The following is a 23547-nucleotide window of genomic DNA, read 5'->3' on the forward strand; positions in this document are numbered from 1 at the left end:
CGCAGTTTGAACTTGTAAACTGGCGGCCAGCGTGGCCTCAAAAACAATATTCAATGAAATATGCGGAGTGCGTAGTTTAACGGAACGACTAGCCGTACTGAAATTGTCTCATCCGAGCAACTTGTTTTAATATTTTGACGAGCCCATTATCTTTTTATATAAAATTTCTCTTTTGTTTTCCTAGACAATACGTATTAGACTTAGAGCGGAGGTATATTATGTTTCTGCAACGCTCTTTGTGAACCTGAACGCGTATTTATGTTCTTGTAAATCGATTTTTCTGATGCGTTGGAACCAAGGATAACCCATATAACATTTGTAATCTAAGTCTTAGTTGATTATCCGCCTTTTGTTCTGACATTTTTAGTAGTCGTTGCTGTGATCTACTCGTGGAAAGTTTACAAATGACTATGAATGTGTTAGCAACGTTTTCATTGCTACTTGCATCAGCATTGTGTAACAATTTTAGTGGAAATATTAAAATATTCCCACCGGATCAGCCACCTATTAGAGATGGTCTACCTCTGCCACTTCCTAGAACGTGGATAAAAAGCGACAAAGTTTTTGCAGTGCTTGGTGGCCAATTTCTGTTTCATGCTACTGGACACATGTGTGCAGATTTAGGCAAGGCGTTTGATAGATATCACAAAATGATATTTAATACATTCCCCGAAGACCTACGTAAAAGCAGCACTTCGTCAGGCAAGGTAATACATTTATAACTATCTTTATTAGCAAGAAACCTTAATGAAAAAGAAACTAATAATTAAGCTTTTGGAAGGTAGACAAAGTAGTTTTTTGTATTGTGTTTCAACTTTTACAACGTTGTCTGTTGAGAGTTCTGTATATTTTGGCTATAGTTAGTACCTATCCAAACTTTGCTAGATAATTAACTAGTGTTTGTGTTAGGTGGATAATGCTTGTTTGTCTTAATTTTCTGTCATCGCTGTGTGTATTTATAGCGATTAAAATCCAGCAATAAAAAGTTTCTCACCGTACTAGAAGCAAACTCAAGACGATTGTAAATGCATGTGTGCAAACACGTGCACCTAACCACAAGGCGAAGCTGTTCTCATCTAATCTGGCTTCTCTACGATATCCTTATAACGATTAAAACTAAATACTTTATAGAAATAATCGTGTTCTAATTTGCAAAATAGATTCTTGTTGTTCCGCCGTGCAGTTTTATATTTAACTAAATCGGTTTCAAGTTTCGACTTTTTAAACTTGTCGTACAGATTTCTCTGTTTCCTCACTGCTTTTCTGGTGTGATTGTTAAACCAGGAGGCTCATTCAAGTGTTTACTCTTTGCTACGCATCTAGGTACAAACTGATTGACAGCAAATTTAATATCACTCTCAAACAAATTCCAGACTGAATTAATGTTTTGCTTTTCCTCAATCGCCTGTTTGGTGCGATTCAAGGCCTCATTGATTACAGGAAAGTTAGCTTTACTATACGTCCTAAAAGAGGTTTCATTCTCCGGATAACTGAACTGTGCTTCCAGATTAATTTCTACCATGTAGTGGTCACTAAGATCAGGATTTACAACGTTTAGGTCATAGATGAAGCTAGGCCTATCAGTTAAAATTAAGTCCAAGGTATTACCAAGGTATTGGGTAGGCTCAGTTACTATTTGACTTTAGTTATGGGACAGTATGCAGTTTATAAATGATCTGTGAGTTGATCTTTGGTTAGAAGATGGTTTAAAACCCCGTACTCAGACCAATTGATGTCCGGAAAATTAAAATCCCCAGTAACTATAATAGTTGCTTTTGGATAATTCAAAAAAATCAAGTCCAACAGCTCATCGAGTGGATCTGCTGTATCTTTAATTAAACTAGGAGAAATATATACACACAAAACAACAAAGTGAAAACCACTCCTAGAACACTGAATATGAGTACAAATAAATTCAATAGGAAAAAATGACCTACGTAGTTGCACATATTGGTTTGATAAACTAGGTGGTAGAGCAATCATAACTCCACCGCCATGTCTGTCCCTATCACATCTGTATATAAGCTTTTGCGTTGAATTCAGAACCATGTTGTCAAGATTAGTTTCAGTCTCGCATAAGATATCACCATAGATATAGTAAACCCTAGATATGCAAATAATCAAAACAAGTGAGGCCTATAATTAGCATGACGCAATGTCATGGTGATGTGCAAAGCGAATCAGCTGATCTATTAACTCCTATTGACTTAGCACTAAAAACTGCTCAATTTTTCCATAGTTTGTGCATCTGAGACTGCATATTTTATTGAAAATATGTAAAACTTATATGCAGTAATACTTCAACTTACGAGTGCCCTAACGTACGAGAAACCTGAGATACGAGCCAGCTTTTAAGCAAGTTTTAGCACTAAAATACGAGCCATGTTTGAGATACGAGCGCATGAGACAGTTGCCAAGTATGTCAGAGGTGTTTTATGAGAACAGCATCACTCTGTATTTTTCAACTGCTCAGATTATACTTTTGTACCATGTTTTTTGCACGCGATTTTCAGTGCAGAATTATGTGAATTAAAAGTACCGTGCATAGACCGAAAGTTTGCCAGTAAAAGGATAAATAATGCAAAGAAAAAGCGAATGATAACAATTGATATTAAATGGAAAATTATTGAAAAATATGCAAAAGATGTATGCTTGATTGAGCTTGCTACACAATATGACAGAAATACATCCACAATTATCAAAAACAAGGATTATATTCAAGGCATTTAGTCTGCAAAAGGACTAACCATAGTTTCTAAACGATGCAGCGATCTTCACGACCACTGATAGAGAGACTGCTCAGGTTTTGGATAAAAGACAAACAATTGGCCGGTGACCGCGTAACTGAAACGATGCTACGTGAAATGGCCGGTGCTATCTATCAAGACTATAAAAAATAGACATTCGGACAAGTTGGCTAGCGGTCGTGCATTAACCCTTGGTGACAACACCTGTGTTCATCCTGATCGCAACACGTTGAAAGACATCCGACAAAGGCAAATGTCCTTAGGTTTTTCTTAAAACGGCCGGCTGGTCGTGAGAGCGAAACAAAAGAAAAATTAGCTAACCAGCGAGAAACTTAAAACTATGAACGCCGAAGAAACTTTAATTACGTTAAGTTAAAGATTAAAGTTTGCTTTTAGGTTTGCTTTTAAGTTTGTCTTTTAAGACTTGGATAAAATCTAAATTTATCAAAGTCAACTGTCGTAATGAAGGATAACTCATCTCTCCCTCTCTGGCAAATGCTAGCGTTAGCCGCTATTGTCCAGAATCCAGAAGAAACCAAAATCTCAATGTGATCCTGGTTGATCTTAAAGGTTAGGAAGTAGTTGATGTAAGGGTAGTTGCTGAAAAGATATTGAGCAATGTCATGTACAGATTTGGCTGCTGACTCAAAACCAATGACAAAATGATGATGATTTTCCTATTATTTTCCACTAGCAGCTTTCAGCTTGGTGTCTTTAATCGGCATAGATAGCTTATGATATTGTTGAGAACTTTTTGTTTTGAGTTGAAGTTCTGTTTTGTTATGGGCAATTCAGGATATACCTGGGGTGTTGTGGTCTCTTCTGATGACATCTCACTAAGAATTTGGTCTTATTGTTATGTTTATGACTTAAAAACTAGCATGCCAAGCGTGCTTCCACTACTAAACTTATTGCTCAATTGAAGGCTTCGATGCTGTGATGTGTATATGTGGCATTCACTGAGTCAACTTTTAACTTTGCCCACAGCATCACTTTTATTTTGGCTCTCTTCAATTCCAAAAACAATCAGATTTTTATCTCTGGCTTCTCTGTAATCTTTCTCAATTAGATTACGACCTTTTGTGTAGCGTTTGTTATTAGTGTGGAGTTATTGTCTAGACTTGATTACACTTGCATAGGAAGCTTTCATTGATTTCAGCTTCAGCTCCACCATACTACTCAGCATGTTTTGAATGTTGTTGATGGTGCCGTCCAGTTTTTTAATTTGGTCAGGTATTTCATTGATCTTACTATCCAGTTTCACATTAGTTTTATAGTTGGAAACCTTGCACCCTCTCTACAAATGTACAACAATGCTTCAGACTGACAGCGGTGCATTTCTGTATACATTTTGGCTGACACACGATTGTCACAGTCAAGGTGACACCATTCCTCACAAAAAATCGCAGAGCATAGCCTTCTGACTTAGAACAGCAGCTTTACAGCCTGCTAAACAACTTGGTTTTATGACATTGCCTGGTTTGCCAGAAAGAGGCGAACTGGCTGATGAATCACGGCCGCACTGAGATGTTGAGCTCTGGCCAGTTCTATTTGTTGCCATGATTGTTTACTTGACCAAAATCTAAATTTAAATTTAAAAATCTGGATTTTAAAAAGAACAAAAATTTCCTCTCAGTGTATCACAAAGCCTCAGTAGCGCCTGAAGCGGCCGAGTTACTTCGCTTTCAACAAATAAATATAGTGTGTTTCGTTAGTGAATAAAAGAAGGTAAGATTAAAAGATAAAAAAATTGTTTTAAAAAACGTTCTAAAAAGTCTAAGAGAGCTTTTAAAAAATGTCCTGTCTCGCACAATCCCGGATGATATATGCTTTGTTATTTTTAATTTAACATATTCATGATTTTAATTTTTACTTTTCAATTATTTTTAGTCGTATCAGTATCAATTCACTTTTTATTGTAACTATTGGAACAAATCATACTTTATCTAGCCATTGCTCGCTAATTATTTCAAATTTAAACACATTTACAGATGTTTTAGATTTTTGTCAAAGTTTGTTGGCATTGCACAAAACACTTTACTCATGAGATGATGTTTAAAAGTGATGATGGTAAATGTAGGCCTATATGGTGTATAAAACTAAATGTTCCGTACAAAGACTTTTTAATTACCCGGGCATTCAGCTAGTATAGGTCTCAGCATTTGTTTTTGTTAGTTTGTCCATGTGTCCAGTTATAGCAACCAGTTTTTGGAATGAAAAATCTGCTGTGCGCTGGTTCTGCAGACAGGCTTTTCTCCAATACACTATGCCGCCTAACTGGCTATACTATGGAATAAATTATGCGCATAATCATTACACATATCAATATTTCATGGCCTCATGCTAAACATTTCATCTAGAATTATGCTAGAATTGCTGGCCAGAAGAAAAGTGTTTAAACTGACATGGGCAGCAAGACTATTGCAACCTGTATAGAGCTGTATTAGGCACTGCAACCGGTACAGTATGAATTACACAGAAATTAACACAGCACACATAAACGAACAAACACCTTTATTTAAAAGTTAGAATAGTAAGTGTTGTATATGTTAATTATAAGTCAATTTTCTGTGGAAAAACTTTTTTTTTAATAACCTGTTCAAAATCGGGTGTGTATCTATATAAATGTGTGTGTCAGTCCAGTTGCAGCGATGTTTGAATAACGAAATTCCGTTTCGCATAGGATTTGATCTCGGAACCTTCAGTTATAGAAGCGTTGAGCTTATCCATTAGACTACACCGTTCAACTTAGCATAGCGATCAATAATGGTGAAGATATTTATTACATCGGTTAAAATACGCGTAACGATGTTGTGTCACATGTAACGATTAGCAGCTGGTCTCATTAGGTAATGTTACCTGTAAGTTACCTGCAACAGCTTATAAACAATTGCAGGTAGCGTAAAGGTAATGTAGAAGGATATGGAATGTTTATTAGCTGTTTTTTATTACCTGTGCAATGCTGGGCATTCAACTATTATACATGTATATAGTCATGTTTTAATTTTGAAATTACTAATTTCTATGTGATTTTTGATTGAATTTCTTGAGCTTCCTAGTAGCAATTACCAGTTACCAATAACCAGTTATTTCAGCGCAAACTCACAGATGTTATTCTCAGAATTTCTTTAATTAATTTTGGCAGCGGTACTTAGTATGCTAAACTTTCATGCTCTTTCGGTGGTCATTTGCCGACAACTTGCTGTCTAGCTTTGTAGCGTTTTATGCTTTTACGTGTGTGTATGATTTTTCAGATCCTTCGTACGTACACTAAGAAAATGCATGTCCAAGAGATAAATTCTTTTGTCTTAAGTGTTGTTTGTCAACTGTTTTTCTCCATCGTATAGCAACAAAACGATATAAAATAAAACAATGGATTCAGATGACATGTTTAAATTTTTGTCGTGTTATGTAATTAACCGGTGTGCTTTTACCATGACAAAGTACAAGCAGTTTGGAGATAAACAGCCCCATGAAATATGCAATGATTGTAAGTTAAAGCTAATAGCAAAACCCTCTACAGTTTGTCTAGATGTAGCATACATTTATTTATATACTTCTAATTTTAGTATGGATACCACCAGAACAAGCATTCAGCTGAATCAAATATAACTAGCCTAGAGGTCAATGTGAACCAGATTTGTGATGGGACACCTCAGCCCGCCCTTGGCATGAGTGAAACCTGTGAGTCTATTTAGTTGTTCTTTATAGTAGTTTATTCACTGTTATCACGACTGAAATTTGTCCGTCATTAAAGATATCGGCTGCTACCACTGTTGGGTAATTGGTCAATTTGGCGGACCAATTAGAATACCAAATACTGGAAACCATATATCATAACCAAACACCAAATAAAATACCAAATACTTGAAAATCTCAGAGTCAAATAGCAAATAAAATATCAAATACTCACAATTTTGTAAATCAAATACCAAATCAAATAGTACCACTGGGAAATTTGAGAACCAAATACCAAGTGAAATACCAAATACATGTACTGGCAATTGTTCAAACCAAATACCAAATCAAATAGGGATAATGGGAAATTTTATATTAAAATACCAAATAAATTACCAAACACTGCAATTTCTCGACATCAAATCAAATAGTTATATTGTGAAATTTCCGAATCAAATACCAAACAAAATACCAAATACTGGAAATTTTAGAAGCCAAATATCAAATCAAATAACAGTGGGCTACTGGGAAATTTCAGAACCAAATGATGTAAAATCTTACAGAGCCGACTCCAAATTGAATAATGGGAAATGTCAATTCAATATCAACATCATTATGTTAACTATGCTAAATATTAAATACTGGAAAATATCAAGACCGAACTAAATTTATTTGCAGACTGAATTTTCAAATTATTTAAAAATCACTGATCACGTTCACATCCAACAACTCTGCCCATATAAAAATGTATACATTATTTATTACGTATTTATATTACATTCAAATTGAATCAATATAATGTAGACAAAAAATCGTTTATGGTTGACAGTAATTTTAAAGGTACTACATTATTCATGGTATGTTCAAATTTAATAAAGCTACTATTGACAGAAAATCGAGACAAATACAGAATGGCTTATTGTGATTGCGAGTTCTAAAGAATAAAATACACTATTATATCAAGGTAATTATGTATGCTGATGCAAGTTAGTTAGGATTAGGACTAATTAGGTTAGGTTACAATGTAAACTGCTGTATACATTATTGAACATTAAATATTGCCAGACTTCTGTAAGAACGGGTTTGAGCCGATGTGCAGCTGGGCCTCAAACATATCGTCCCCCATACGCATGCGCTCTGGTCTTAGGAAACGTCCGGCCGAACTAAACAGTCTTTCCACAGGGGCTGAGCTAGCGAGGACAACCAAGTATCTTTTGGCGAGTGTAGCTAGATGAGTATTGGAGCTGGATCGCTCCCAGTACTCCATAGGATCAACAGCTTCACTTTCGGACGCTGACTCTAGGTATGTTTTGACCATGGTCAGCGCAGGATCTTTTTCAGCCCGGGCTGCTTTACTCCTGACGAGAAGCTTTGTGTAAGTCCTCTCCAATCGTGGTTGCTTGTCTGGAGGGGGATTGTCAGCATCAGCAATATTCACACCAAATAATTAACCAAAATACCAGAAAAAATATTGGCCAATTGTAAATCAAATTATGATAACAAAGCAAATGTCAAAGATGCTGGACAATCTCAATTATACCGAACATTACCAAATAAATTAGCAAATATTTATAAATTCAGAACCAAATACCAAATAAAATTCTAAATACTGGGCTATCTCAGAACAAAAATATCAAATAAAATACCAAATACTGAAAATTCTCCAAACCAAATACCAAATAAAATAGTAAATACTAGGAAGTCACAGAACCAACTATCAAATAAAATAGTAATACCGGGAAATCTCAGGACCAAATATCAAATAAAATAACAATTACTAAAAATTCTCGAAACTAAATACCAAATCAAATAGTAATACTGGGAAATTTCAAAATCAAATACAAAATCAAATACCAAATACTGAGAAATCTAAGAACCAAATACCAAATAAAAGATCAAATACTGAAAATTCTCGAAACCAAATACCAAATCAAATAAATATAGTACATGTAATTGATATTTGAATTTGCAAATAAAATCAATTACCCAACCCTGGCTGCTACCGGCTCACACAATTTGTAGGAAGGTTACTAAGTCAGACATTGGTTATATGGTCTTTTTTCAAATTTTACAATTAGTAAGATTATGACTCAAATTTGTTTTGTATTGAGAGACATTATTAAGGTAGTCACTTTACAGTTTGGTGATTGTTGGTACATGTAGACAAGCTTCAGATATCTGAGGGTAGTGCCATGCTGAGTGCGGACACTTTGTGGGGAGCCCTTCGAGGTCTTGAGACATTCAGCCAACTTGTCTATGAAGCACCTTCTGATAGTCCTGGAATCGTAAGTGCTGCTATCATATAGTAAGTGCTGGCATAGATGTGTAAGTGCTGCTGTAACACAGTAAGTGCTGCCGTAGAATTTTAAGTGCAACTGTCATATAGTAAGTGCTGCCATAGAATTGTAAGTGCTGCTGTCATACAGTAAGTGCTGCCATAGAATTGTAAGCGCTGCTGTCAAATAGTAAGTGCTGCTATATAATTCTAATAACTACAATATCTTCAAGACATGTCTTCTATCCATGTCTATAGGTACCCATGCCTTTTGTAACTCTGTCGGTACATGTCTTGTTTGAATGCTACGAAATGCAGGTCATTGTTGCTCTGTGTAGTGGATGGTGAATGAAACCGTAATAGAAGACACACCAAGGTTCCAGCACAGAGGCTTCCTCCTAGATACATCTAGACATTACCTTGAGAAGAATATCATTCTTCAGTTTGTCGTAAGGCACCAACAAATCTTTCCTTGCATTCTATGTTTGATATGTGAAACTGTAGATATATTGTATTTCTATATATATTATTATATATAGAAATATATATATAATATATATTATAATATATAATAATAAAATATATTATTATATTATATATATTTTACAGTAATCCCTCGCAGCGATTTTCTATAATTGTATAAACTTTTCACAAGGAAGGGGATTGGGGGCTGGTGTCTCAACCCCCCTCCTCGCGATAAGTGAAAATCCATGAAATAGAAACTATTAAACTCGTATCTAATAAAGTCACGCTTTGATTAATAAGCATTTTCATCTTTTTCTCAGGTTCAATAGACGATTTTGAGGGTTGAGGGTATTTAGGAGGCATGATAAAGGGTGTCACAAGCACTTTGCACTTTTACACTTTATAAAACCTAACAGGAAAACTGAACCGTGATAACCGGAATTACCATGATGCTCGGGGAAGGGCCTCATTGGTTCAGTGCATGAGAGATATTTATACGTTTCATGTATTTTAGTTTTTTTTAAATTTATTTTCTTCAATTTTTATTTTGAAAGAATATATCTTTACCACGCGAAGTACTCAAGTCATGAAAGGTAAACATCGAGGAGTTACTGTACATACATGTACAGTACTTTGTTGAATACTAGTACTGCCAGTATTGGAGTGTTTTCATATTGAGCTGCACAAATATGGTTTCTGGTTGTTGTTGCTTATTTGTGTTATAACTTAGGAGTTGACAATGCTGATAGTACATTTATGCTGATTTTATTGTAGTCAGCTTTGGCCATGTCAAAGTTCAATGTACTCCACTGGCACATTGTGGATGACCAGTCATTTCCCTACCGTAGCATGAAATTTCCTGACTTGAGTAAGAAAGGGGCGTATGATCCAGACACCCACATATATGATCAACAAGATATTGATGAGGTTATAGAGTTCTCTCGACAGCGAGGCATCAGAGTGATTGCCGAATTTGACACGCCAGGTAGACTACTCTGAATTTCGCAGTTGTTCCCCCACAGGCCATTGCTATAGCATGTTTAGCATTACAGTGAACTTCCACCATATGACATTAATTAATTCCCGTGCTGGCATCGTAAGGCAAAAAGGTCGTATAGGGGGTATAGAAACCCATAGTAATTATCTAATGCAGACACCTCGTGGTAATGAACATCAAATTTTTATATATGTACTAAACATATTAAAATTAATAAAAAATCTTATATTAACCTTAGTAAATTATAGGTACCTACAGTTACTTTAGTTTGTTTAGTGGTTATGATCTGCAATAAAATGTAACATTACTATGTACAGTGCATACCGTAGGGAGTTCTTACCTTCGAGAGAGACATAATAACATAAGCTTTGAATTCAACTTAAATGAATTTAACTTACTAAACACACGTTTAAGGCTAAGTTTTAATATGTATTCTTACTAAACTAAACTTGAATTTTGTCATAGTCTTAATCTTTGTTACCAGTTTCCGGTCGCGTTTTTACTACAACTTATAACGAATAATGCTGGACTGAGCGAGAGCGAGCATCGTATCTCTTTCAAGCGTCGGGGAATTTATTTCGGCGAATAGCATATCGGCATCTTTTTTATTCCGACGTATTTGGCACACCGGCCGCCAAATTTGAATTTCGAGAGACATTGTAGTTGTCGCATTGCGAAAAAATCATCGTGTTCCACGTTGTAAGGCAAAACTAATCGTAAATCCGGGACAGCGTAACTCGGAGGTGCACTGTATTAAATATATGCAGCATTCTAGGAATCATTACATGTGAATGTACAGTGATTCAAGCTCGATTTTCAACTTACATCCACGTTTTTGTTGTAATGGCATTTTGTAGGTAGTACCATTTTCTCAGTGGACACACACATTTCGTTTTACCGTCCAATAGAGAGCAACTAAAGATGTGAGCCTTTGCTGTCGGCATTTGACATGCTGTTACAATAGTAGATTGGATATATGGGTGAACTGTTTATAGGCGCTGTTTCCCTGGCGCGGTGAATCTGCGAGTTGAATCGGCAGAAGATAAAAGTGGCGGAAACCCGCAGGTTGAGCAAGTTTTGATACTCGCAAGTTTTTACTGAATGTTTTATGTTTGCCAATGATGAAAATAGCACGTGCAAAAATGCGTAAAAACTGTCGCGCAAGCTATTCCATTTCAAACATTTCCACATTTCAGCTGTTCCTAGTCTGATTCGAGCAAGCCAGGCAATAATACGCCACTATGACCTCTGGTGCAGAATTCCCGTTCTTTTACCTTTTGGCTGGATAAAAGCAACGCAAAAACAACCGAAAATCGTGTAATTTATTTTTGAAAATTCAATAAAATTGGTATTCTATGAACATACATAGCTCAAACTAAAATTTATTTCTATTAACAAAATCTTTTGTACATAAACATTCATTTACATATGTACTACTACAAAAAAGCTACGACTATGTGCAATGGTCTATGAATGAAAGGCTTGGAAGCGCACCAGTAGCAACGTCATCGTCCGAGCTACCATAACCATCATTTTCCTCTGTATATTCAAAGTCTTAAGAGTTTACATCGCTACCAGCATCTGAATTATTATCACACTGATCAGACAAAAGACCACTATCGATCGTGAGATCAAATAAATTTTTTTTTCCGTTTTTAACGTCGAGCCGTATGTTGACTGGTTGTTCCAGCTTCCATTTTTTAAAGGAGCCACGATTTCTTTAGCTTTTCGCACAAAGCAACGCCTCTCAGATGATCGTTTCATATTGTAATTCATCGACTAATATCTTGTCGATAATATTTAAGATTTAGTAGCGTTTATATTCTTTGTTTATTGTTACTAGGCGACAGCTTTATAAACGTCTACCTAAAGCGACAGAAAAGTCGTTTCCTCACCGAACCGATAAACGACATTTTCGTTGGTTCCCCAGCCAAAGGGTTAACAAAGCACCCGCATTAATCCGCAACATGCGAATGTCCCTTGAAACAATTATCACACGGTAACTGAATGTGTGCACAACTTTGAATCCGTGTCATGGACACATGGTGATAGAGAAAGCGGGTGTTGCTTTTCAAGACTGGTTGTTCACTAGAGAAGCGCTGGTTGAGGAATAATTTGCTTTATTATGCTGATGGTATAACATGCCACCATTTATTATGCTGATGGTATAACATGCCAGCATTTATTATGCTGATGGTATAACATGCCACCATTTATTATACTGATGGTATAACATACCACCATTTATTATGCTGATGGTATAACATGCCACCATTTATTATGCTGATGGTATAACATGCCACCATTTATTATACTGATGGTATAACATACCACCATTTATTATGCTGATGGTATAACATGCCACCATTTATTATGCTGATGGTATAACATGCCACCATTTATTATGCTGATGGTATAACATGCCAGCATTTATTATGCTGATGGTATAACATGCCACCATTTATTATGCTGATGGTATAACATGCCAGCATTTATTATGCTGATGGTATAACATGCCACCATTTAGTTTCCTTATCATCCCTCTATGGCCCCCTTATCATCCCTCTGTGGCCCTATCAATCTAGTCGTCTCTAGTGGGTGGGTGTGCAGGAGAGGCTGATGGGTTGTTGTTTATTCTTACTCGTGATGCCACTTAACTTATCTGTGTTAGCAAATGGACCCTTGGCCCTTGCAGGCACATCTGATGCAGCAAAATGATAACAATTTTGAGATCTTATCTGTTTTGTGGCTTGACAGCTCCAAAGCCGTCTAAATCTCTATCAGTGGTAGCCTTATGGACGTAGTATGCTACAGTCCATACTACAGTCGACTCAAAATTGTCATGTCATTTATTTTTCTTACTAACTTTAGGAAACACGCTCCAAATAGGCAAAATTAAGGTAGGATATATTGAAGCGCTTGTGTAGGTTTTATTCTGGGTTTAATTTTGCACTGCAAGGACAACTGGGGGCTACACAGGTCCATTGCAGAAGAAAACTTGATGATACATGTGTCAGTTGGAAGACGTCACATTTACATTCGATGAAATAATCCTCAATTTGATTTTCTCACATTTTATTTGAATAATTGCAGAATAATTTTTTTTCCAGTGAAAGGTATTTTCATCATGATCTGAGTGACTTTTTCTTCAGTCAAACTGCTACGCTAGCTACTAATCACATTTAAAATGTTTTCCATTTTCTGTAGATTGTTAAAGTTTAAATATTGAAGATTTCTTCAAATTTTAACTATTTGAAAAGCTAGAATGGCTAGAGAATATCAGTGCAGTAACATGGCTAGAGAATATCAGTGCAGTAACATGGCTGTGAATATTTGAAGTGAGTTGACTCTGTTCTGATGGATAATCGCTCTAGCACTCCTCTTTTTAAAATTATAAATTTGTGTAATTTACTTTTGACAAACTTGAAAGTTTAATCATATGGAGAAACTCTTTTCTGTCAGCTTTATCTTTTCTTTTTTCTAGTTTTTGCTTATTGTTCTTAATTTGCTTCTTTACACAAGAAAACTCTTGTGTAAAGTATGTGACAATAAGTAAATTTACTCATTTTCATCCATAACTCGTATAGTCGTGTTTACTCATTGTCATCCATAACTCGTATAGTCGTGTTTACTCATTGTCATTCATAACTCGTATAGTCGTGTTTACTCATTGTCATCCATAACTCGTATAGTCGTGTTTCCTCATTGTCATCCATAACCCGTATAGTCGTGTTTGTACATTGATGCCTTGTAAACAAGATTTGAATGTTCTGTTGGGAAGTTTGACCCGAATCTGCTGTAACATTCTAGAATGAACTATGACCAATATTGTTTGTCCTTCCCTGAACTTTATCTTTGCAACTCCAGCATGCTTTGTTGCTAAACGCTCCTCTGTCCTCCTTACTATGACCCCCTTACTATGTCTCCCTTACTATGTTCCCCTTACTATGTCCCCCTTACTATGCTCAACTGCTCTAAGGCTATACGGTTATGTGACGTATATTAACAGGTCACACACAATCTTGGGGGTTCGGCCAGCCTGGACTTCTAACACCGTGCTATGGTTCTGATGGTAAGCCCGACGGTACCTATGGCCCGATAGATCCAACCAAAAACTCTTCCTATGTGTTTCTTGAGCAGCTCTTTTCAGAAGTTCACCAGGTCTTTCCAGATCAATATGTCCATTTGGGTGGGGACGAGGTCAGCTTTGACTGCTGGTAAGCGTACAGAGCTAATTACGAACTATGAGTAATAGCTATTAGCATGAGGTCACCAACAATGCCCAATATATTTTTTTTAATCAGATAGCCTGCAGGTGAGCATTTGAGAATCTGGTTTTCAGGAACCAAATGTTTTAGCGACCTGGCGGAAGGCGCGGAACTTGAGCATTTGAAGTTTTGAGGATATCTGGCAAAACAAATGTGGAAATGCATGGTGTTTACGCACACTAACAGACAGACACGCGCTGATAAAGAAGGAATTTATCAATATAATTTTTGTCTTAAAGTAAGCCCGCTGCCTTGCATTTGCACTCTTATTAAATTCACTAGTGAAAAATTTTACCACAGGAAGTCCAACCCTGACATCAACGCTGCCATGGTTAAACTTGGCATCAAAGCTGGTGATTACGCAGGACTTGAGTCTTACTATATATCTCGACTAACGGACATTGTCAGCAGCATTGGCAGCAAGTACATTGTCTGGCAGGAGCCTCTCGACAATGGGGTCAAGGTTGGTGCCATTCCGACGTTCTTAGGGTTGTGTTCTCATGGTGTGTCAAATTTTTAGTGCAGTATTGTATTATTTGTTTAAGTAAAGTGTCCTTTGATTAATGTTTTTCACAAGTATACTTAGTTAACAAAAGGGAGAAATTATGTTTTTCTTTTTTGCTGGACAGTTTGCTTTATAAAGCATCATATTTCAAGATCATGTATAATTGTACTATCGTTAGATCAAAACAATAGTTCAATACCGCTGTTTAGTATGTGTAGGGTAAGATGAGGCTTGATACGTAGTTCTGTCACTTGAAGACAGATCTTAGAATAAAACCAAATCTTGCAACAAAATTGGTTTAGGCCAAAAATATGGCTCTGTTAGAGTCAAATGTTGATCAAGTTGCGTTAGATTTCATAGAATCATTAGAGGGAGAATCGATATGCTTGGTTAATTATAGCTTGTTAGATGACGGGCATCTATGTTATTACTCAATTTTTTGTGCGAAAAATTATTTTTTATGTAGAATATGTCCAGCATTACATCTAACTCGATTAGATGAAGCGGCCAGATAAGTTTTGGTGAGGTGTGATCACTCATGCCAAACTAATGTTTCATTTCATGCTAGTTATTGTTGGAGAGACTCATCTTCTTGTGAGCTAGTCATGTTCAATCAGTGTTGTGTGTATGTGGTTGCACTAAAAGAAAACATACACATCTACTGGTAACTCACCATACACAAAAAACTATATTCTTTTGTGATTATTAATATTGATTTTGATGGTAAAACATTGTGAATATACTCATTTATTTATGTTAATCCATCGAGAGGAGGCAATTCCTCACATACCAACACATTGTTGGTACTGCTATAGTTTGAAAGTCAGCAAAGTTAGTTTTAAGTTAAATTTTGTTTTTATTTAGTATATTGAAATATTGCAAAAACAATACATACAAAGTTTCCCATTTTCAGCTGTACTGAAATAATGCAATTCTGAATTTTTCACTATCCACTCAAACCCCGACTTGGAATTTTTTCTACATGGCCTAGAATTTACCAAGTGTAACTGAAAAAAACTCATAGTCTCAGATTTTGATGATTTTTTAATATGTGGTTGCCCATGTTGAAAAACACTCAAATCCCAAATTTTGATCTTCTAGGCTCATCGGTTCAGGTGCTATGAGGATTTGAACTTTGACCATTTGTCGCCTGAGTTTGAGGGCATAGCGCATCTAGCTGACTTTAGGCTCATATAAATCCAAGAATATACAAGTTAGATGTCTAGATTTGTTTGTGTCCACACGCAATTTCAATATTTACACAAACAAATAGGTTTGAAATTTTTCGGATAAAAAATGTGGGAGATAACTCTGACCAAAGATGACCGAAAATGCTATTTTAGCGACTATTCAAAAGCAATTGTCACCCCTAACATATAATTTGCCATTGTTTCTGTTGATTTTTCTGTTCCTATTTCTGATTTCTTCCAGGCCTCAGCTATCAAGAACTAGTTTCATCTTCTCTGTAGCTGCTTCGGGTCAGCATCTAGAAGCCATACAAGATTAACCTTTTTGTTGAAATACTGCAAAAGTAGAGGTCAAGGTCAGCCTGTGGTCTCAACAAAGTCATACATTTTTCTCATGTTTTACACCAATTAACATATGCAGATTTCATTTAAATCATCAAAAGTGTGTGTGTTTCAGACTAAAACGCTTAAAATTGAGTTCCAAATACCCTCCAAACACCTTTGTAAATCGCCTTAATTAAATGGAGTTATCCCCCTTGTCAAGCTTTAACTTGGCTGATTATTATCCTATCAAGTTCAAATCTGCTGTGTGCTTGTGTTTTGTTATTGTGATAATAATGAGCCTTAAAATATTTTCTTAACTTACATTCCTCAATGTTATCCATTGTTGTAGTTCCAAATGCATATGTTTTGCCTTAGTGGGTGGTAGATGGCGGCGCCACAGCTAATAGAACATGCTCTTGGGGTACCCAGCAAATGTCATCTCGCTTTGGCCATGTGAAACTGTTTGTTGAGCCTTTGTGCATGAATCTCACATTAACATCATTGTTTTCTTGACCATAACCAATTGCCATCCCCATATACCACCGACAATCATATATACAGGCAAGATATTGTCCAGGTTGAGGTGTTAAGGTATTGCTGGTAACATGTGAGTCATCAGTCTTCCCAACTTTGTATCCTTGTAGCATACAGTTTTCATCAACCAGTGGTGAAATTTTGCAAACTCACTCACTGGCTGTTCTACTGAATGGCTTGCACCAGTGCTGGTCCCGACAACCAATGACTCGTTGAGCCGCTTTGAACCTTGGTTCCAAAATCGCTGCTCGTTCTGCGACTTCTTCAGTGGGTACATGAAACACCTTCACCCCAGCAATGTTTTCCCTAGCATACCTGTACAGGTTGCTCAGCACTGAGCAGTCTTTTTTTTCCTGACTCAACTAACTGCTTGGAGTGATGGGTGGCCAGTCTTTTGACTACCCCGCCAGTCCCATTGCACGGACCTTTTCCATGTGAGGTGGCAAAGAAGCTCCAAGATGCTGTAAGATTGAAATCAAGCTCATGGTGACATAAGTTGGCAAAGGTCTGGTAATTCTTGTATTGGGCACCAGATCCATCACTGAAATAATTCACATGAGTCACTTGAGATAGGTTTTTTTTATAAATCTGATGAGCATTCTCTGGAATGTATGTATACTTTCTAGAAAGCGCTCTCTGGAATGTATGTATACCTTCCAAAGAACGCTCATCAGATTCATCAAAGAAAACCTACCTCAAGTGACTCATGTGAATTGTTTCAGTGATGGATCTGGTGCCCGATACAAGAATTACAAGACCTTTGCCAACTTATGTCACCATGAGCTTGATTTCAATCTTACAGCATCTTGGAGCTTCTTTGCCACCTTACATGGAAAAGGTCTGTGCGATGGGACTGGCGGGGTAGTCAAGAGACTGGCCACCCGTCACTCCAAGCAGTTAGTTGAGTCAGGAAAAAAAAGACTGCTCAGTGCTGAGCAACTGTACAGGTATGCTAGGGAAAACATTGCTGGGTTGGAGGTGTTTTATGTACCCACTGAAGAAGTCGCAGAATGAGCAGCGATTTTGGAACCAAGGTTCAAAGCGGCTCAACGAGTCATTGGTTGTCGGGACCAGCACTGGTGCAAGCCATTCAGTAGAACAGCTATTGAAGTTTGCAAAATTTTACCACTGGTTGATGAAAAATGTATGCTACAAGGATACAAAGTTGGGAAGACTGATGATGACTCACATGTTACCAGCAATACCTTAACACTTCAACCTGAACAATATCTTGCCTGTATATATGATGGTCGGTGGTATATGAGGATGGCAATTGGCTATGACCAAGAGAACAATGATGTTAATGTGAGATTCATGCACAAAGGCTCAACAAACAGTTTCATATGACCAAAGCGAGATGACATCTGCTGGGTACCACAAGAGCATGTTCTATTAGCTGTGGCGCCGCCATCTACCACCCACTAAGGCAAAACATATGCATTTGAAACTACAACAATGGGTAACATTGAGGAATGTAAGTTAACAAAATATTTTAAGGCTCATTATTATCACAATAACAAACACAAGCACACAGCAAATTTGAACTTGATAGGATAATAATCAGCCAAGTTGAAGCTTGACAAGGGGGGATAATCCCATTTAATTAAGGCGATTTACAAAGGTGTTTGGAGGGTATTTGGAACTCAATTTTAAGCACTTTACAGTCTGAAACACACACTTTTGATGATTTAAATGAAATCTGCATACGTTAATTGGTGTAAAACATGAGAAAATGTGTGACTTTGTTGAGACCACAGGTTTGACCTTGACCTCTACTTTTGCAGTATTTCGACAAAGAGGTTAACCATGTATGGCTTCTAGACGCTGACCCGATGCAGCTACAGAGAAGATGAGACTAGTTTTGGATAGCTAAGGCCTTGAGGAATTCAGAAATATCGACAGAAACAATGGTAAATTATATGTTAGAGGTGATAATTGCTTTTGAATAGTCGCTAAAATAGCATTTTCGGTCATCTTTGGTCGGAGTTATCTCCCACATTTTTTATCCGAAAAATTTCAAACCTATTTGTTTGTGTAAATATTGAAATTGCGTGTGAACACAAACAAATCTAGACATCTAACTTGTATATTCTTGGATTTATATGAGCCTAAAGTCAGCTAGATGCGCTATGCCCTCAAACTCAGGCGACAAATGGTCAAAGTTCAAATCCTCATAGCACCTGAACCGATGACCCTAGAAGATCAAAATTTGGGATTTGAGCGGTTTTCAACATGGGCAACAACATATTAAAAAATCATCAAAATCTGAGACTATGAGGTTTTTTTCAGTTACACTTGGTAAATTCTATGCCACATATAATTTTTTTGACACGCAACATCAAAGTTAAGAACTTGAGAAATTAACCTTAATACAAATATAAAGTAGGGTTAAATTAAAGTAAATCTGGCGCAAGTTAAGTGAGTTATGTTGTGTATTTGTATTGTTTATTCATTTCAGCTGTGTATTTGTATGTCTTCACTTTTATTTAAGTGTTTTCAAGGTGAAGTAACAATAAAATAGCTCTTTTTCCTGATTACTACCATTAAGGAAGATGAGAGTTAATCGATTATACTTATTTTTCATATGAATTCCTGTAAGCCTCTACAAATACCTCTGTGAATTATGTTAAACTAGCGTTAAGCCATTGAGGACAATTGCCCTCAATGAACGCATTTGTTCATTGAGGGCAATTGTCCTTGATGCAAGCGAAAGCGCATGCGTAACTTTCTAATCAGGGGTGGGGGTGTTTACGAGGCTGCTATTCAGGAACCGGATGAAGTTTTGAAACCAAATATTTTGGGGACCTGGTGAAAGGCATGGAGCATATGCGTGTGGAGTTTGGACAAGGTTGGACAGCAAATGAGGAAACACGTAGCATTTATGCTATACACACACCATACACACACCATACACACACTATATACACACAACACTAACACGCACCATATACACACACCATACACACACACTATATACACACACCATACACACACACACACACGCACTATATACATACAACACTAACACACCATATACACACCATATACACACAACACTAACACACACTGTATACACACACACACACACCACACACAAATAAGTAGTATTTATTATTATATATCTCTTTATTAATTTTTATAGTTTTACATGTTCTTGTTTTAATGATTTATGTAACTACTTAAAGTATTCATTCTTGATAATTTGACTGAATGAAGTAAACAAAATACAGTGTATTTTTATGAAAGTAATTGCTTGAACAAATAACAGTTTAACATCCAAAGTAAATATGCCAACAGATTGTCCAACTGTATTGACTTATACTGACTGTATATATGATGTACAGTATTACAGGATTGTATATATGATGTACAGTATTACATGATTGTATATATGATGTACAGTATTACATGATTGTATATGTGATGTACAGTATTACATGATTGTATATATGATGTACAGTATTACATGATTGTATATATGATGTACAGTATTACATGATTGTATATACGATGTACAGTATTACATGACTGTATATATATATATATATATGTATATATGATGTACAGTATTACATGATTGTATATATGATGTACAGTATTACATGATTGTATATATGATGTACAGTATTACATGACTGTATATATGATGTACAGTATTACATACTCGGCAATTAATCTGCGCAAGTGTCAGCATTTACCCTCTCGCACCAGAGGCAGCCCGAGGTAGGCATAAATACAAGCATGAAGTAGTTACTGCTGTCTAAAGTTGTTAGAATTCTCATATCTTTTAATTTACTTGTCTCAATTCCTTTTTTCAAGTTTGCGCACATGTAAGTGCTTGTGTGTTCACATGCAAATGATGTTAGGGTTTCTCTATGTATCTCTGCTCAAAGCTCATTGGATTAATTTGTCTCCCATCTTTTGTTTAACACGATTTCTGCATCCTTTGCAGACAGCCATGTTGTGATCATGTACGCTGTTCAACTTCTATGGACTCGCTTTCAATCGCTTGCACATGTTTATGCTATCACTCACACTTCTCGCTTGCAGCTAGCCAATGACACTGTAGTTAACATATGGAAGACAACTCCGCAGCCTGCTCTTGAGATGTCAAAGGTGACGGCTGCTGGGTACAAGGCAATCAGCTCGTCGTGTTGGTACCTGAATAGAATAGCGTATGGAGAGAACTGGCAGTCGTACTACATGTGCGATCCGCAGGTCAGTCAGCTTAATGCTCAACTGATTCTCCTTTGTAGCTCGCTGATGACGCTGTCGTCAATGTGTGGAAATGGTACGGGGGCCGCACGGCCGCTCAAGAGATGGCATTTGTAACGAAAGCTGGCTATAAAGCGATCACTTCTGCCTGCTGGTATTTGAATATATTAAGCTATGGTGAGGATTGGCACAAATACTACCAATGCGATCCTCAGGTAATTCATGATTTCTCCTTTGATTTTCCCTTTTAACCTATTTGATTCGTTGGCTGTTGATGCAGTTGATTGTCAAATACCTGCACCCGTCTCTGTTGCACCTTTTAGTTTTGTTTAAGATGGAGTGTAGCCCATCTACCCGCTTGGCTAGACTTGTGATTGGCTGCTTATTTATCTGGTTTTTTCTGTCATTCAATCGGAACATAAGTTTGGTAAAAACAGAAGTGGACTGATGTATCTAGCTTGTGTCCTCTCTAATAAGGCGTTATAGTCATAACCTCGATATACGAGCTTGATGCATTTCGGGACCACATTTGTATGCCAATTATCTCGTATCTCAAATCATTATTTCCTATATAAAATAATTAAATGCAAATTAAGCCGTTTCCACCCTCTGAAAAAACCACCTAAAATATGATATTATGATGGGAACACATGTATTGTTGTTCTAATTCACACCCATGCTAACAAAGCAACAAATATTTATCTAGTATTTATGGTCTACAATAAAATGTAACATTATTAAGCACAGTACTGTATGGAGTTCATACCTTTGAGACAGATGGCAGCGAGTAACAATAGTTTGAAAGAGACTTGGCGGCAACGTGTTTGGTACACAACCTTTGGTGACGCTAACATAATCTTAAATTTTAACATAAATGAATTTAACTTTTTATGTACACACTGAAAATAAGTTTTAATCTTACGCTAAACTTAACTCTATTTTTGTCTTCGTCGTTTTTATTATCTTCCGGCTTGATTTTTTGCCTCGCATTTTCACTCATTTTAACCTGCATTTTTAAATCCTTTTTGATCTGACTGGAAAGACCAAGCAATACTCAGCCACCTAGCGGTGCATCGATAACTATCTCGTATCTCAAATTTGTCTCGTATCTCAAGGCGAGAGTTTGTTCAGAATTTACCTCATAGCTCAAATTTCTCGCTTGTTCCATATGATTATACAAAAAACTGGTAAGTATAATGATAATATTATCATCAGCGTTTAGTTTGGTCTAAACACGGTTGGATTGTGGCATTGGAAATCGTGTATTAGAATGGCTTCTCTGTCTTGCTGCAGGACTTCAACGGTACAGACACTCAGAAGGCTCTGGTGATGGGTGGTGAGGGGTGTATGTGGGGAGAGTGGGTCGATGGCACTAACGTCATGTCAAGGACGTGGCCAAGGGCGTCCGTCGTAGCTGAGAGGCTCTGGAGTCCAGCTACCGCTACAGACTTAGATGATATGAAGGAAAGACTTGAGGGGCACCGGTGCCGTATGATCAAGTGAGTTGTCTTTCCTTGTCTGTGAAACAAGCTCACTCTATGTTAGAGTTTCAAGTAGACTCCAGTAGGCAGCTTCTCGTCATTTCTCTCTGAATATTTTCATATGTCTCTGTTTTAGGAGAGGGTTGGATGCCAATCCTATTGATCCATCATACTGTCGGTATGAAAAACAATCGCCTCCACCTCTCTGGTAGGACGACTCCTCGTGTTTTCAGACTGCTGCTTATTCTTATTTTAATTGATTGACAGTGATGCATTCCTTTATTTCTCTTTCCCAGCGCAGCCAGACATACTAGGCTGTCTACTAACTATGCTTGTCAGTTTTTCTGATATTACTGGCCTTGCCTTCTTTTTCTTATTTCATATTATCCCTTCAGTGTTCAAGTTTCAATTCAAATTTTTCTTTGATCATCATTTTACACGCATATGTTCAGAAGTTTTTATAAATGAGTGCCCCTTTCTGGATTTGTCTCCAAGGATCACTAACTGTAGTTTTCCTTGCTGACTTGAATTAATTACTGTTCTGTTGTAACCACTTTTTGACGACCACAACTATATGCATGTCTTAATATATGACCATAATACACTGTGATCACTGAAATAAAACATTTGTGTCTCAAGTAGTAACTACCCACACAAAGAGCTGATAAGTGCAAAATATTACTAAAGCCGTGGATTTGTGGGACATATGTTGTTCTCTAAGATGGTTCGTGTGTTGGTAGACAGTTGACTGCCATGTTTTAGCTGACTGTTTAAACAGGTTGCGACCAGTTTAAGAACAGTATTGTGCTATAAAATATGCTCTAGCAGAAAGTTCTAAATGGAATGTCTGACACCTGCTGGGTTAGTACTT

The 23547-nt window shown here is 36.8% G+C and overlaps 1 protein-coding gene across 2 annotated transcripts; it reads left to right on the forward strand.

Annotated features, from left to right (window-relative positions):
* Positions 1–328: 328 nt before the first annotated feature.
* On the forward strand, positions 329–23317 carry LOC137388826 (beta-hexosaminidase subunit alpha-like). Of its 2 annotated transcripts, none has more exons than XM_068075286.1 (10): positions 329–707; positions 6317–6431; positions 8589–8710; positions 9039–9149; positions 9940–10150; positions 14172–14379; positions 14731–14893; positions 21031–21198; positions 22489–22694; positions 22813–23317. In XM_068075286.1, the coding sequence occupies exons 1-10, from the start codon at positions 405–407 to the stop codon at positions 22886–22888; spliced, it is 1683 nt and encodes a 560-aa protein (XP_067931387.1). In that variant the 5' UTR covers positions 329–404; the 3' UTR covers positions 22889–23317. The 2 variants fall into 2 exon arrangements, with proteins under 2 accessions (XP_067931387.1, XP_067931386.1); XM_068075285.1 differs by lacking the exon at positions 21031–21198 and adding an exon at positions 21237–21410.
* Positions 23318–23547: the final 230 nt, after the last annotated feature.

The sequence above is a fragment of the Watersipora subatra genome, chromosome 2, assembly GCF_963576615.1.
Source record: "Watersipora subatra chromosome 2, tzWatSuba1.1, whole genome shotgun sequence".
NCBI classification, from domain to species: Eukaryota; Metazoa; Bryozoa; class Gymnolaemata; order Cheilostomatida; family Watersiporidae; genus Watersipora; species Watersipora subatra.